At 47.1% G+C, this 15,454-nt stretch overlaps 1 protein-coding gene across 1 annotated transcript; it reads left to right on the top strand.

The window, feature by feature from the left end:
* Positions 1-1,380: 1,380 nt before the first annotated feature.
* LOC135232885 (mastin-like) lies at positions 1,381-3,348 on the top strand. The gene is made up of 3 exons (XM_064294778.1): positions 1,381-2,572; positions 2,904-3,067; positions 3,112-3,348. The coding sequence occupies exons 1-3, from the start codon at positions 2,260-2,262 to the stop codon at positions 3,346-3,348; spliced, it is 714 nt and encodes a 237-aa protein (XP_064150848.1). The 5' UTR covers positions 1,381-2,259.
* Positions 3,349-15,454: the final 12,106 nt, after the last annotated feature.

Below are 15,454 nucleotides of genomic sequence, written 5' to 3' on the forward strand. Positions count from 1 at the left end.
TAGTGCTACAATCTTGGTCTGAACAACTGACACTGACCATCAGGAGTAGGGAAGGTTGCTATGTCACAATGGGGGGTAGGGGAGAATGTGTGGCACCCAGAAGAGCCACTGCAAGCCTGTTGATACCCCTTATCAATTGTGGTCGTAAGTGGACAGGTACAGCCGCCCCAGCCTGAGAAGTCTACGGTGACCAGGGCTCAGACCCCTCAGGGATGAAGGCCTGGATTACGCCACCAAGTAAGTCGCAGAGACTAGAGGGTGAGAGTCTAGAATGGACAGTGGAGGAGGGGCCTGATGAGTTTCAGCTGGGGCCCTGAACCTTCCTGTTGTAAGATTCCCCCAGAAAGAGGGGCCCCGGAACCCTGCAGCAGTTGGTCCCCAAGCTGTATGAAGAAGCCCAAGGGGTGCACAGCGTTGGGCAGAGGTGGGTCACCCAGATCCCCCTTTAGGGAAGGACTTGTGCCAGCTGCAGGGAGTGTTGTCAGTTGAGAGCTTCTGGCCGCAGCACCCAGCCACACCCCTTCCTGGACGGCCGAATGCATTGTCCCATTGAGGGCCATATGCACTCTAGATCTCCCTGTGGGTTGGTCAAGATGTTGCCAGCCCTGCAGCGCAGCCCAGCTTATCACTCTGCCCAGTTCTGCTTCCTCCACCTGCCTTCCACAGATGTTGATCCCTGGTTAATAGCTTTATGCCAATCTCCACCTTAGCGTCTGCCTCTGGAGAATCCAACCAGAAAAGAGACAGCAGGCAGAAAAGTGGCAGCATTCCCGTCTGGTCAGATGGCAGCAGTATGCCTTGTCCAGTCAGATGGTGGCAGTATGCCCCATCCATCTAGATGGTGGCAGTGTGCTCTGTCCAGTCAGATGGTAGCAGTGACAGTGGTGAGGGTGGCAGCATGCACTGTCCAGTCAGATGGCAACACCGTGCCCTGTCCAGTCAGATAGTGGCAGCATCCTCTGTCCAGTCAGATGGTTGCAGTGATAGTGGTAGCAGTGAGGGTGGCAGCATGACCTACCCAGTTAGGTGGTGGCAGCATGCCCCATTCAGTCAGATAGTGGCAGCGTCCTCTGTCCAGTCAGATGGAAGCTGTGTATCCTGTCCAGTCACATGGTCTCGGTATGTCCTGTCCAGTCAGATGGAGGCAGCGTGCCTCATCTAGTCAGAAGGTGAAATGCTCCATGCTGTCTCCATGAAGGTTCAGCAGTGGTGGATTCATCCTTGTGGCAACTCTATGCTTGAGTTGCGAAGCACCTGGTGGCCACTGATCCCTCATCCTGCCAACCTAGGTCCAGTGCCCTGGGGATTCCTGGAGCATCCTGCCAGCCTGTTTTCTCCCACTTGCACCCTCAGAGGCTGGCCATGTGGCTGCAGCTGAGATGGTGTGCAGGAGGCGTGGGGGTTGTCTAGTGAGGGGCTAGCAGTGAGCAGGGTGAGGTTGGGGTGTAGCAAGAGCACCCCAGTGCCTGCTGATGGACTCCCTGACCTTGGGCCACTCAGAGAGGCTACAGAGGAGAGAGATGAGTGTCCCATTAAGGTGAGGTGGTGCCTGCTCGCACCCTACCCTCTCCATCCCAGACCCCAGGCCCCAGGGTCCAGGCCCTTCTCCTCTGCAGATGCTGTGGCTACTATTGCTGACCCTCCCCTGCCTGGAGGGCTCCGTGCCCGTGACCCCAGGTGAGACCTGACTCCTTCCAAAGCCCACTCTGTCCCTGGCCCCTAGCCCTGCCCCCCAGGCCTCCACTAGCCTCCCAGGGACCACCCCAGAGTCAGGGTGATTATTTGGATGCTTCTGATATCCAGGGAGGGGGAGAGATGGATGAGTGGGAAGATCTGAGCTGAGCCCAGGGCAGGGACGCCTGGGTCCATGATGGCTCCCCACTCTGCCTCCCCAGCTCCCAGTCCAGGGACTGAGTTTGTGGGCATCGTCGGGGGCCATGATGCCCCCCCCGGGAGGTGGCCCTGGCAGGTCAGCCTCCGCATGTACAACAAGGAGCTGGTGCTGTGGCAGCATGTGTGTGGGGGCTCCCTCATCCACCCCCAGTGGGTGCTGACCGCGGCCCACTGTCCTGTCCCGTGAGTGACCGTCCTCCGCTCCTGTGGCCTGGGGGAGCACATAGAGGGGTTAATGTGAAGGGTGTGGGGCATTCGGGGCTGGGGGACAGTGGTCCAGGGCTCTGCATGGACGGCCATAGGAGCAACACACCCCATGTTGAGGGGATCCCTTGGCTCTGAGCCCCTGAACTGACTCCTGCAGCCATGCTGAGCCTGGGCCCCTGCCTGCTGCCTCTGAACAGGATAGAGTTGGGGCCGAGTGCCTATCGGGTCCAGGTTGGGCAGCTGAAACTCTATGACCATGACCAGCTGATGAACGTGACCAAGATCATCCGCCACCCCAAGTTCAACCTCAGCCTGTCTGCCAAGGGGGGCGCAGACATCGCCCTGCTGCAGCTGGAGACCTTGGTGATGCTGTCGGACTACGTGCAGCCAGTCACCCTCCCGCCCGCCTCCCTGACGGTGCCCTCGGGGAAGACGTGCTGGGTGACCGGCTGGGGCGCTGTCAAGCTGGGAGGTCAGGGTCAGGGGTGCCTGTGAGGTCAGGGTCAGGGACACCTGGTGGGCATGGAAGGAGGCAGGGAGAAGGTCCTGAGGAGGCTTTCTTCTCTGTACTGCTTGGGGGCCCTTTTGTGGAGCCACATCAGGGCCTCTGTGAACAGGCCTACAGACAGACCCAGGCAGTGGATGTCTCCTCCTCACTGCTCCTACAGGTCCTTCTCTGGGTCCCCCACCACCCAGGTGGGCATTGTTGCTCCTCTGAAGATGAGCAAATCCAGACACTAGGGGAAAACTGCCGGGGACTGCCCTTGGGACCTGCTCCCAGCTCACCCAGGTTCTCCCCACAGCACCCCTGCCCAAGCCCTACATCCTGCAGGAGGTGGAGATCCCCATAGTGGGGAATGAGGACTGTAACCGCCGTTACCTGAAAGGCATCTCCTCAAACAAAACCGCCAAGGCCATCCAGGATGACATGCTGTGTGCAGGGAGCGAGGGCCGTGACTCTTGCCAGGTATCCTGTACCTCTCTGTCCCTCGGTGCCACATTCCACGGGAGGGGAAGGAAGCACCCACTGCTTGGTGGCACCGGGACAAGCTTGCCAAGTGCCACCTCTCTCCCCAGGGTGACTCTGGGAGCCCCCTGGCCTGCATTTGGAATGACACCTGGCTCCAGGTAGGGCTGGTGAGCTGGGGCGACAGCTGTGGCCACCGCTTCCTCCCAGGGGTCTATGCCCGGGTGATGAGCTACGTGTCGTGGATCCACCAGTATGTCCCCCACTCCCACCGGCTCTAGAAGGGGCTAAAGTGGGGCCCAGAGACCTGGAGAGACCACGTGCCTCTTCATCCTTCACCTCACCCTCCAAAGCTCCAGCCTGGCCATTTCTTCTGCTCCTTTGCGGAGAGGCAGGAAGGGGCTTTGCGGGCAGGTCTTGGAGGTGGGGTGTGTGAGGACCGGTGGCGTGGAGCCCATGCCTTCTGCCCCTAGTGTCCATTAAACTGTGGAAAAGCAGCCTCAGGACTGGGCGTGGACTTGCCTGGTGGGTCCCTGGGCGCTGGGTCTTTAGGCTAGGTGACCATATCTGGGGTGGGGAGGCTTGCTGGCTCTCATCCCCTGTGATGGTGTTTCTGGGAGCTTAGCCAGTTCATCCTGTGTCCCAGGCTTCCTCCACCCAGTCCCTCCTCTTTCTGCCCTGCTGTCTTCCCTCCTCCCTCCTTTTCTCCCTCCCTTCTACCTTCCCTCCCTCTTTTCCTCCCTCCTTCCTTCCTTCGCCTTTTATCTCACCCTCCTTCCTTTCTCCCCCTTCTTTTCTCCTTCCCCAAACCTTTTCTTCTTCCCTCCATCTTTCCCTCTCTCTCTCCCTCCCTCCCTTCCTATTTTCTTCCCTTTCTCCTTTCTTTCATTTCTCCCTCCCTCTCTGTCTGAGGCCAAGGACTCAGTCTGGGGAAGGCCAGTCCCTAGGGACCCCTGACCTGAAGGTATTTAGTGACATGTGGCTCCTGGCAGACGCAGCTTCCCCACAGCCTCTGGAGTCCCAGAGTGTGGTGGCTCCAGGTGGACAGAGAGGGCCACGCTGCAGACATCAGGAGGCAATGCCTCTCCCCTGCCTTCCCCACTGGCACACTTGGGGCCTGAGCCCTGGGAGGAGGGGGGGCCTTGGACTCTCCTCCCAGGATATGAGGTCCAAGGCTCTGGGAGCAGAGGGTGGGAGAGGGGACTCTGCTTTGTCATCCTTGGGGCCAGGCGGCACCAGGAGCAGGAGAGGCACGTACAGCCCTGACCTGCCCTGTGAATGCCTGTGCGTGTTCTGCTGAGTGAAGCTGCAGCCCATGCCTCTCTAAGCAAGGGAAAGAGAGCCCTCATGATGCGCAGGGTCTATGTGGGCGAGAAGCCCCCTTAGAGGAGACTGTGGTCTGGGAGATGTTACCCTTGGACATGGCTGGAAGACAAGTGTGGGAGCACCATGGTCGGTGCAAGTGGGGCTTAACCAGACCTTCAGTGTTTAAGGTTCAGCAAGGACAAGCTGTTCACAACAGCAAAACGGTGGAGACAGCTCAAGTGTCCATCATCAGATGATGGACAAACACAGCGTGGTCCATTCATACAGTGGAACATTACTTAGCCACAAAGAGAAATGAAGTCCACACGTGTGCCACAACATTGACAAACCTTGAAAACGTGATGCTGACTGAAATAAGTCACAAAAGGACAGATATTGTACGATCTCACTTACAGGAAACACAATATAGACAAATCATAGGACACAAAGCAGTTTAGTGGTTGTCAGGTGCTGGGAGGAGGGGGATGGGGAGTTAGAATAAACAAAAAGCAAAAAAAACCCACCTTGATATTCAGAATGTCTGAGACGTAACATGCAGACACCCAGAGCTCAAAGAAATGTTCAGGGCGCCCCAGTTCCTGGTAATGTCGGTGTCGGCTTATTTTAAGTCCGGAAATGGCCCATCAAACAGCATTTTGCCAAAAATAATAATAAAAACAATAAAATACAGTAAAAGGCCAAGCTGGGAAACCCCAGAGAAGAGGGCCCCAGGGAGGGAAAAGGCATTGAGATTGGATCCCTGGGCAGGGGACTGGGGTGGAACATGAGTACTTGCCCAGAGGGCACAGCGGCCCCTTGGGGGCCAAGGGGCCCACCAGTGGCCATCCTAGTACAGAGAGAGAGGAGCAGAACACACCAGCCATGCTCATGGCTGCAGAACTGCCTCCCCAACCACCCATATGCCCACCTGCCCTCAGGGGCCCAGCTCCCACCAGGACTCTGGGAGGGGTAAGCCAGGAGGACCTGTAGTCCCCTGGTTCCCCACAGGGGACAGCCAGGAACCCACCCTGGGCTTGTCTTGTGGGAAGGACCTGGAGGCCATGGTGGAAACCACGGTGGTGGCCCAGCGCCCTTCACCATCAGCCCTGGGACTGCACCCGAGCTGGCCACCATATGAACTCCACCTGGGCTGAGCCACTCACCTGAGTGCTGATGTTTCAGGGCCTCTTAAAGGCTGTGTGCAATGGTCTCTGGGTGCAGGTGCGGGTGCAGGTGTTTTTCTGTGTGTGTTCTGGGTATGTATATGTGTCTTGTCTCTGGGTGTCTCATGTTTTTGTGTCCCTGTGTCTTATGTGACTCTCTGTGTGTCTGTGTGTCTCTGTGTGTCTTCTGTGTGTACCTGTGTCTCTCTCTGTGTGTTTCTGTCTGTCTGTCGGTGTGTGCCTGTGTATCTTTGTGTGTCTGTCTGTCTGTGTGTCTCTGTGTGTGTCTGTGTGTTTCTATCTATCGGTGTATGTCTGTATGTCTCTGTCCGTGTATGCCTGTGTGTCCCTCTCTGTCTGTGTGTGCTTGTGTGTCTCTGTCTGTGCCCTTGTGTCTCTATCTGTGTCTGTCTGTATGTGTCTGTGTGTTTCCGTCTGTGCCTGTGTGTCTGTCTGTGTGTGCCTGAATGTCTATGTCTGTGTCTATGTCTCTCTATCTATGTGTGCCCGTGTGTCTCTACCTGTGTGTGTCTGTGTGTCTCTGTGTATGCCTGTGTGTGTCTGTGTCTCTGTCTGTCTATCTGTCTGTGCCTGTGTGCGTGTGGCCTCGTGAGCACTTGTTGGCATTAGTGTCCCTGGCTTCCTTCAGCCTTTTGGAGAGAGATAGCCTGTGCCAGGCCACACATTCAGGCCATGCTGCTGCGACGCCTGTGCTTGTTCCTCCTGAGGGCTGTGCTTTTTGTGTGTGTGTGTGTGTTTTAAGTGAAAGTTTACAAATCAAGTCAGTCTCATCCAAAAATTTATATACACCTTGCTATATACTCCTAGTTGCTTTCCCTCTAATGAGACCGCACTTTCCTTCCCTCCACTCTCTATTTTCACGTCCATTCAGTCAGCTTCTGACCCCCTCTGCCCTCTCGTCTCCCCTCCAGACAGGAGCTGCCCATATAATCTCATGTGTCTACTTGATCCAAGAAGCTCACTCCCCACCAGTATCATTTTCTATCTGAAGGCTGCACTTTTCCTCATATTCACATAGAATCAGTAAATGTGTCCTCTGGGCCTCAGACTGCAGCTCCAGACTGTGTTCCATGGCCAGGCCACCAGGTCTCTTCACCAGAAAGATCTCCACTAGATGGTAAAGATCCCATTGGCCTGCTGGGACTGTGTCCCCCTGGGCTGTGTGTCCTTGGGCTGTGTAGCCTGGGCTGTGTGCCCCTGGCCTGTGTGTCCATGGCCTGTGCATTCCTGGGCTGTGTGTCTCCCTGGGTTCTGTGTCCCCCTGGGCTGTGTGTCCCTAGACTGTGGGTCCCTGAGCTGTGTCTCCCTAGGCTGTGTGTCCCCCTGGGCTGTGTAGCCTGGGCTGTGTGTCCCTGGGCTGTATGTCCCCCTGGGCTGTGTGTCCCTGGGCTGTGTGTCCCTAGGTTGTGGGCCTCTGACCTGGGTGTCTTCCTGGGCTCTGTGTCACCCTGGGCTGTGTGACCCCCTGGGCTGTGTGTCCCTGAGCTGTGTCTCCCTGGGCTGTGTCCCCTAGACACTATGAGCACTTGCCCAGGACTTTCTCCAGAGCCCCCTCCCAAAGGCCTGGGATTGGGAAGACCAGAACTTTGGAGGGTTATTTGAAGAGCCAACTTGAAAGTAAAGACCAAGACAATCTGCCATCCCTCCAGAGGTTGACTCTGGGGTTTCCATCCCACTATCTCAAGCTGAATCTGCCCCAGAGCATCTCACCTGTAAGGCCGTGTTACTCCCGGCCCAGCTGTGATGGACCCTGGGTGGGCTAAGGCCTGGGTTTGGGGATCTGCTGTTGCCCTTGTCTCATTAATCTCTTCTTGCAGCGCTGGCCAGGGAGGCTGGAAGTCAGCATAGAGCGGGGATGGCGGCAGCAGGGCATGGTCACCACAAGGAACCCAGCTCAGGGGCGGGGGTTTCTCATCTTAAGGTTCAAGGATCCTGGTGTGGGAAGGGCCATGAATATCCATTTCTTCACCTCTCTTGGAGGAGCAAGATACGTCCCACTACACTCTTCATGGCACACATAGTCGGAGTGCAAGCTGGTAGAAAAATCAGCCTTTCGGGGTTTCTCAGGATAACACACATCCAGGGCACTTCGAAGGAATCTTGGGCAGAATAAAACACTTCTGATGCCCATCAAGTATACAAGCCATCAGCTATCCTGACAGCCCCACTGCCCAAGCCAATGTGAGCATTCAAAGTTCAGTGGCTCCAACATTTTATTTTCAACCTGGGGGCACAAGAATCTTCCTGAGGCTAGAGCTCTTCCACCTTTAACTGACCTCTGCATGGCTGCTTCTGGTCCTTGGAGAGAAGACAGTGTCCTTGCCCGCCAGGTACAAGCCTTCAGTCCTCAACAAGTGTGTTCGTTTGCCCTAAGAACAATTGGTGGCCCTGAAGTGGAGGAGGAAAGAAAGCTGGTACCACCATGGTCTGGGAATCAGTTACAGGGTCTTTAAATTAATCATCCAGGTGTCTGCCCAATGCCAGCTGCTCAGAGAGGCCTTGCCTGAGAAAGAAGCTTTATCTACCTGCACCCCATCAGTCCTCTGCTTTATTTCTTCATTGCATTTGTCACTATCTCAAATAATCTTATTCCCAACTCTAGCTAGTCTAAGCCCCCGGGGCAGACGCTCTGTTTCATTCATTGTGTTCTCATTGCCCTGTGACTGGTTGGCCTAGTAAATGTTTGCTGATTGACTGAATGACCAATAATTAAGCTGGTTCCAGGATAAGATGCTCGACCTCCTCCAAGGACTTTACCCTCAGAGGACAGGTCAAAATAATCAAGCTAGCTCACTCAAGCAGCCTATTTGTGCATATCAAAACAAAACAAAGCAAGAAGCTAAGATACAGTAAACAAACACAAAATAAACTAATACAATAACTTATAGATGGTGTGGAGACAACAGTCAATATCAAATCACATAAAGAAGCAGACCATGATCGCTTCAACAAGCTCTTAGAACAAAGAATCAAAGTATCTTCTGGATGAAGGTGCCTTTCTGGGATTATCAGATGCAGAATACAAAAATTAATATACAGAACTCTTCCAGACATCAGGAATGAAATTAGGAAGGAGATCAGGCAAAACATAGAACAAGCCATGGAACACATAGATAAAGCAGTTGAAGAAATTAAAAAGGTTACTCAAGAACATAATGAAAAATTTAATAAGCTGCAAGAACCCATAGAGAGACAGCAATCAGAAATTCAGAAGATTAACAATAAAACTACAGAATTAGACAACTCAACAGAGAGTCAGAGAAGCAGAATTGCGGAAGTGGAAGTGAGAATTAGTGAGACTGAGGATAAAACACCTGGCACCAAGATATTCAAAGAAAAATCAGATAAAAGAATTTAAAAAAATGAAGAAACCCTAAGAATCATGTAGGACTCAAGAGAAATAACTTACAAGTGATTGGAGTGCCAGAACAGGGAAGGATAACAGAAAATACAGAGAGAATTGTTGAAGATTTGTTGGCAGAAAACTTCCCTGATATCGTGAAAGATGAGAAGATGTCTATCCAAGGCACTCATTGAACTCCGCATAAGGTAGATCTCAAAAGAGAGTCACCAAGATGTATTATAATCAAACTTGCCAAAACCAAAGATAAAGAGAGAATTTTAAGAGCACCTAGGTATAAACGAAACATTACCTACAAAGGAGAGTCAATAAGAATAAGCTCAGACTGCTCGGCAGAAACCGTGTGGGCAAGAAGGCAATGGGAGGACTTATACAAAGCATTGAACGAAAAAATTACCAGCCAAGAATCATATAGCTAGCAAAACTCTCTCTCAAATATGAAGGCACAATTAGGACATTTCCAGAAAAACAGAAGTTTAGGGAATTTGTAAAAACCAAACCAAAGCTATAAGAAATACTAAAGGAAGTTCTCTGGTTACAAAATCAGTAATATCAGACAGCAACACAAGACTAGAACACAGGACAGAGGAACCAGATGTCAACCCAGAAAGGAAAATCACAAAAATAAATCAAGATAAAAAAAAAATGCTCAAAACACGGAAACAGCAATGTCATTATGTAAAAAAAGACAATGTTAAAACAATAAAGAGGGACTAAGAAATGTACTCATAGATCTTTCATATAGACAGGAAGTCAAGGCGATATAAAGAAATAAAAGTTAGGTTTAAGCTTAGAAAAATAGGAGTAAATATTAAGGTAACCACAAAGGAGACTAACAATCCTAGTCATCAAAATAAAATACAAGAAAAAAATAAAGACTCAGCAGAAACAAAATCAACAATGAGTAAGAGGAAAAGACAATATATAAACATAAACTACTCAGCACAAAAAATTAGGTGGGAAAAAGAAACTGTCAACAGCACACACAAAAAAGGTATCAAAATGACAGTGGTATTGGACTGCACTATGGGATAGAAAATGATGCTGGTGAGGAGTGAGCTTCTTGGGTCAAGTGGACACATGAGACTATGTGGGCAGCTCCTGTCAGGAGGGGAGATGAGAGGGGAGAAGGGGTCAGAAACTGGCTGAATGGACATGAAAATAGAGAGTGCAGAGAAGAAGTGTGCTTTCTCATTAGGGGGAGAGTGACTAGGAGTACATAAAAAAAAAAAAAAATTTTTTTTTTTTGAGTACATAGCAAGGTGTATATAAATTTTTGTATGAGAGGCTGACCTGATTTGTAAACCTCCACTTAAAGCACAATAAAAAAAATTTTATTTAAATGACAGCACTAAACTCATACCTATCCATAACCACGCTGAATGTAAATGGATTAAATGCACCAATAAAGAGACAGAGAGTGGCAGAATAGATTAAAAAAAAAAAAAAAAGATCCATCTATATGCTGCCTACAAGAGACACACCTTAGACTTAGAGACACAAACAAACTAAAACTCAAAGGATGGAAAAAAATATATCAAGCAAACAACAATCAAAAAAGAGCAGGAGTGGCAATATTAATTTCTGACAAAATAGACTTTAAAGTTAAATCTACCACAAAAGGAAAAGGAACAACACTATGTAATGATTGAAGGGACAATATACCAGGAGGATATAACCATATTTAATATTTATGCACCCAATGACAGGGCTGCAAGATACATAAAACAAACTCTAAGAGCACTGAAAACTGAGATAGATAGCTCCACAATAACAGGAAACTTCAACACACCACTTCTGGTGAAGGACAGGACATCCAGAAAGAAGCTCAATAAAGACACGGAAGATCTAAATGCCACAATCAACTAGCTTGACCTCATAGACATATACAGAACACTCCACACAACAGCAGCCAAGTATACTTTCTTTTCTAGTATGTATGGAACATTCTCTAGAATAGACCACATATTAGGTCATAAAGCAAGCCTTAGCAGAATCCAAAACATTGAAAGATTACAAAGCATCTTCTCTGACCATAAGGCCATAAAGGCAGAAATCAATAACAGAAAAAGCAGGGAAAAGAAATCAAACACTTGGAAACTGAACAATAAACCTGCTCAAAAAAGACTGGGTTATAGAAGACATTAAGGATGGAATAAAGAAATTCATAGAATCCAATGAGAATGAAAACACTTCCTATCAGAACCTTTGGGACACAGCAAAAGCAGTGCTCAGGGGTCAATTTATATCAATAAATGCACACATCCAAAAAGAAGAAAGGGCCAAAATCAAAGAATTATCCCTACAACTTGAACAAATAGAAAGAGAGCAACAAAAGAAACCTTCAGGCATGAGAAGAAAGCAAATAATAAAAATCAGAGCAGAATTAAATGAAATAGACTACAGAAAAACAATTGAAAGACGTAACAAGACGAAAAGCTGGTTCTTTGAAAAAATTAACAAAATCGATAAAGCATTGGCCAAACTGACAAAAGGAAAACAGGAGAGGAAGCAAATAATCCGAAAAAGAAATGAGATGGGTGATATCAAAACAGACCCAGCTGAAATTAAAAGAATCGTATCAGATTACTACGAAAAACTGTACTGTTAATAAATTTGAAAACCTAGAACAAATAGGTGAATTTCTAGAAACACACTACCTACCTAAACTAACACAAACAGTGGTAGAACAACTAAACAAACCCATAACAAAAGAATACATTGAAAAGGTAATCAAAAAACTCCCAATAACAACAACAACAAAAAAAAGCCTTGGCCCTGATGGCTTCACTGGAGAGTTCTACCAAACTTTCAGAGAAGAGAGAACACCACTACTACTAAAGGTATTTCAGAGCATAGAAAAGGATGGAATACTCCCAAACTCATTCTATGAAGCCAGCATATCCCTGATACCAAAACCAGGTAAAGACACCACAAAAAAAGAAAATTACAGACCTATATCCCTCATGAACATAGATGCAAAAATCCTCAACAAACTTCTAGCCAATAGAATTCAACAACCTATCAAAAAAAATAATTCACCATGACCAAGTAAGATTCATACCACGTATGCTCGGATGGTTCAACATTAGAAAAACAATTAATGTAATCCACCACATGAATAAAATTAAAGAGAAGAATCACATGATTTTATCAATTGATGAAGAAAAGGCATTTGACAAAGTTCAACACTCATTCATGATAAAAACTCTCAGCAAAATAGGAATAGAAGGAAAATTTCTCAACATAATAAAGGGCATTTATATAAAGCCAACAGCCAACATCACCCTAAATGGAGAGAGCCCGAAAGCATTCCCACTGAGATCAGGAACAAGACAAGGATGCCCTTTCTCACCACTCTTATTCAACATTGTGCTGGAAGTCCTAGCCAGAGCAATTAGGCTAGATGAAGAAATAAAGGGCATCCAGATTGGTAAGGAAGAAGTCAAAGTATCTCTATTTACAGATGGCATGATCTTATACACAGAAAACCCTAAGGAATCCTCCAGAAAACTACTGAAACTAATAGAAGAGTTCAGCAGAGTATCGGGATACAAGATAAACATACAAAAATCAGTTAGGTTCCTCTACACTGACAAAAAGAACATCGAAGAGGAAATCACCAAATCAATACCATTTACAGTAGCCCACAAGAAGATAAAATACTTTTTTTTTTTCCAAGAAGATAAAATACTTAGGAATAAATCTTACCAGAGACATAAAAGACCTATATAAGGAAAGCTACAAGACACTACTGCAAGAAACTAAAAGAGACCTACGTAAGTGGAAAACATACCTTGCTCATGGATAGGAAGACTCAACATTGTAAAAATGTCTATTCTGCCAAAAATGATCTATAGATACAATGCCATTCCAATGCAAAATCCAAGAACATTTTTTAATGAGATGGAGAAAAAAATCACCTACTTCATATGGAAGGGAAAGGCCCCAGCTGAAAAAGAAGAACAAAGTGGGAGGCCTCACACTACCCAATTTTAGAAACTATTATACTGCCACAGTAGTCAAAACAGCCTGATACTGGTACAATAACAGATACATAGACCAATGGAACGGAATTGAGAATCCAGGCATAAATGCATCCACATACGAGCAGCTGGTATTTGACAAAGGCCCAAAGTCAGTTAAATGGGGAAAAGACAGTCTCTTTAACAAATGGTGCTGGCATAACTGGATATCCATCTGCACAAAACCCAACACAAAATGGATCAAAGGCCTAAATATAAAATCTAAAACGATAAAGATCATGGAAGAAAAAATAGGGACAATGTTAGGAACCCCAATACATGGCATAAACAGTGTACAAAACATTACTAACAACACAAAAACACCAGAAGAGAAGCTAGATAACTGTGAGCTCCTAAAAATCAAACACCTATGCTCATCCAAAGACTTCAACAAAAAAGTAAAAAGATTACCTACAGACTGGGAAAAAAGTTTTTAGCTATAACATTTCCGATCAGCTTCTGATCTCTAAAATCTACATGTTACTGCAAAAACTCAAGAACAAAAAGATAAATAACCCAATTAAAAAATGGGCAAAGGATATGAACAGGGAATTCACTAAAGATGACATTCAGGTAGCTAACAGATACGTGAGGAAACGCTCACAATCATTAGTCATTAGAGAAATGCAAATCAAAACTACAATGAGATTCCATCTCACTCCAGCAAGGCTAGCATTAATCCAAAAAACGCAAAATAATAAATGTTGGAGAGGCTGTGGAGAGACTGGAACACTTGCTGGTGGGAATGTAAAATGGTAGACCCACTTTGGAAATCAATTTGGCGCTTCCTTCAAAAACTAGAAATAGAACTACTATACAATCCAGCAATCCCTCTCCTTGGAACGTATCCTAGAGAAACAAGAGCCTTTACGCAAACATACATGCACACACATGTTCATTGCAGCACTGTTTACAATAGCAAAAAGATGGAAGCAACCAAGGTGCCCGTCAACGGATGAATGGATAAATAAATTATGGTATATTCACACAATGGAATACTACACATTGATAAAGAACAATGATGAATCTGTGAAACTTTTCATAACATAGAAGAATCTGGAAGGCATTATGCTGAGTGAAATTAGTCAGTTGCAAAAGGATAAATATTGTATGAGACCACTATTATAAGAACTCAAGAAATAGTTTAAACAGAAGAAAATATTCTTTGATGGTTACGAGAGTGTGGAGGGAGGGAGGAAGAGGGGTATTCGCTAATTACATAGTAGACAAGAACTATTTTAGGTGAAGGGAAAGACAACTCAAAGTACAGGAGAGGTCAGCACAACTGGACTAAACCAAAAGCAAAGAAGTTTCCTGAATAAACTGAACACTTCAAAGGCCAGCGTAGCAGGGGCAGGGGTTTGGGGAACATGGTTTCAGGGGACAACTAAGTCAATTGGAATAATAAAATCTATTAAGAAAACATTCTGCCTCCTACTTTAGAGAGTGGCGTCTGGGGTTGTGGCCATCTGAAACGCATCATTTGGTCTCAACTCACCTGGAGCAAAGGAGAGTGAAGAACACCAAAGACATAAGGTAATTATGAGCCCAAGAGACAGAAAGGACCGTATAAACCAGAGACTCCATCAGCCTGAGACCAGAAGAACTAGATGGTACCCGGCTACAACCAATGACTGCCCTGACAGGGAACACAACAGAGAACCCCTGAGAGAGCAGGAGAGCAGTGGGATGCAGACCTCAAATTCACCTAAAAAGACTTTGACAATCACTAATAACACACTCAAGTAAAATTTTGCTGAAGATCATTTAAAAACAGTAGCAGCAGTATATAGATAGGGAACTGTCAGAAATACAAGCAGGATTCAGAAGAGGACATGGAACCAGGGATATTATCACTGATGTCAGATGGATCCTGGCTGAGACTAGAAGGACCTTCTGTTAGCCCAAGACAAGAACCATTCCCAAAGCCAAGTGTTCAGACAGAGTTTGGACTGGACTATAGGATAGAAAATGATACTGGTGAGAAGTGAGTTTCTTGGATCAAGTAGACAAACGAGACTATGTGGGCAGCTCCTGTTTGGAGGGGAGATCAGAAGGCAGAGGGGGACAGAAGCCAGCTGTATGGACACAAAAATAGAGGGTAGAGAGAAGGAGTGTGCTGTTTCATTAGGGGGAGAGCAACTAGAAGTATACATGTACATTTTTGTATGAGATATTGACTTGATTTGTAAACTTTCACTTAAAGCACAATAAAAATAAAAAAAAACAGATGGAAGGAATACACAGAATCACTATACCAAAAAGAATTGGTTGATGTTCAATCATTTCAACAGGTAACATGATCAGGAACCGATGGTACTGAAGGAACAGGTCCAAGCTGCAGTGAAGGCATTGGAGAAAAACAAGGTTTCAAGAATTGATGGGATACCAATTGAGATGTTTCAACAAATGAATTCAGCGCTGGAAATGCTAACCCGTCTATACCAAGAAATTTGGAAGATGGCTACCTAGCCAACTGACTGGAAGAGATCCATATTTGCGCCTATTCCAA

The sequence above is a fragment of the Loxodonta africana genome, chromosome 12 (genome assembly GCF_030014295.1).
Source record: "Loxodonta africana isolate mLoxAfr1 chromosome 12, mLoxAfr1.hap2, whole genome shotgun sequence".
NCBI lineage: Eukaryota > Metazoa > Chordata > Mammalia > Proboscidea > Elephantidae > Loxodonta > Loxodonta africana.

Excerpts from the sequence above, each read along its gene's own strand:
- LOC135232885 (XM_064294778.1), top strand. The coding sequence starts at position 2,260 with ATGCTGAGCCTGGGCCCCTGCCTGCTGCCTCTGAACAGGATAGAGTTG. Across the intron at positions 2,573-2,903 it reads GGGCGCTGTCAAGCTGGGAG|CACCCCTGCCCAAGCCCTAC; the intron begins GTCAGGGTCAGG and ends TTCTCCCCACAG. Across the intron at positions 3,068-3,111 it reads AGGGCCGTGACTCTTGCCAG|GGGAAGGAAGCACCCACTGC; the intron begins GTATCCTGTACC and ends ATTCCACGGGAG.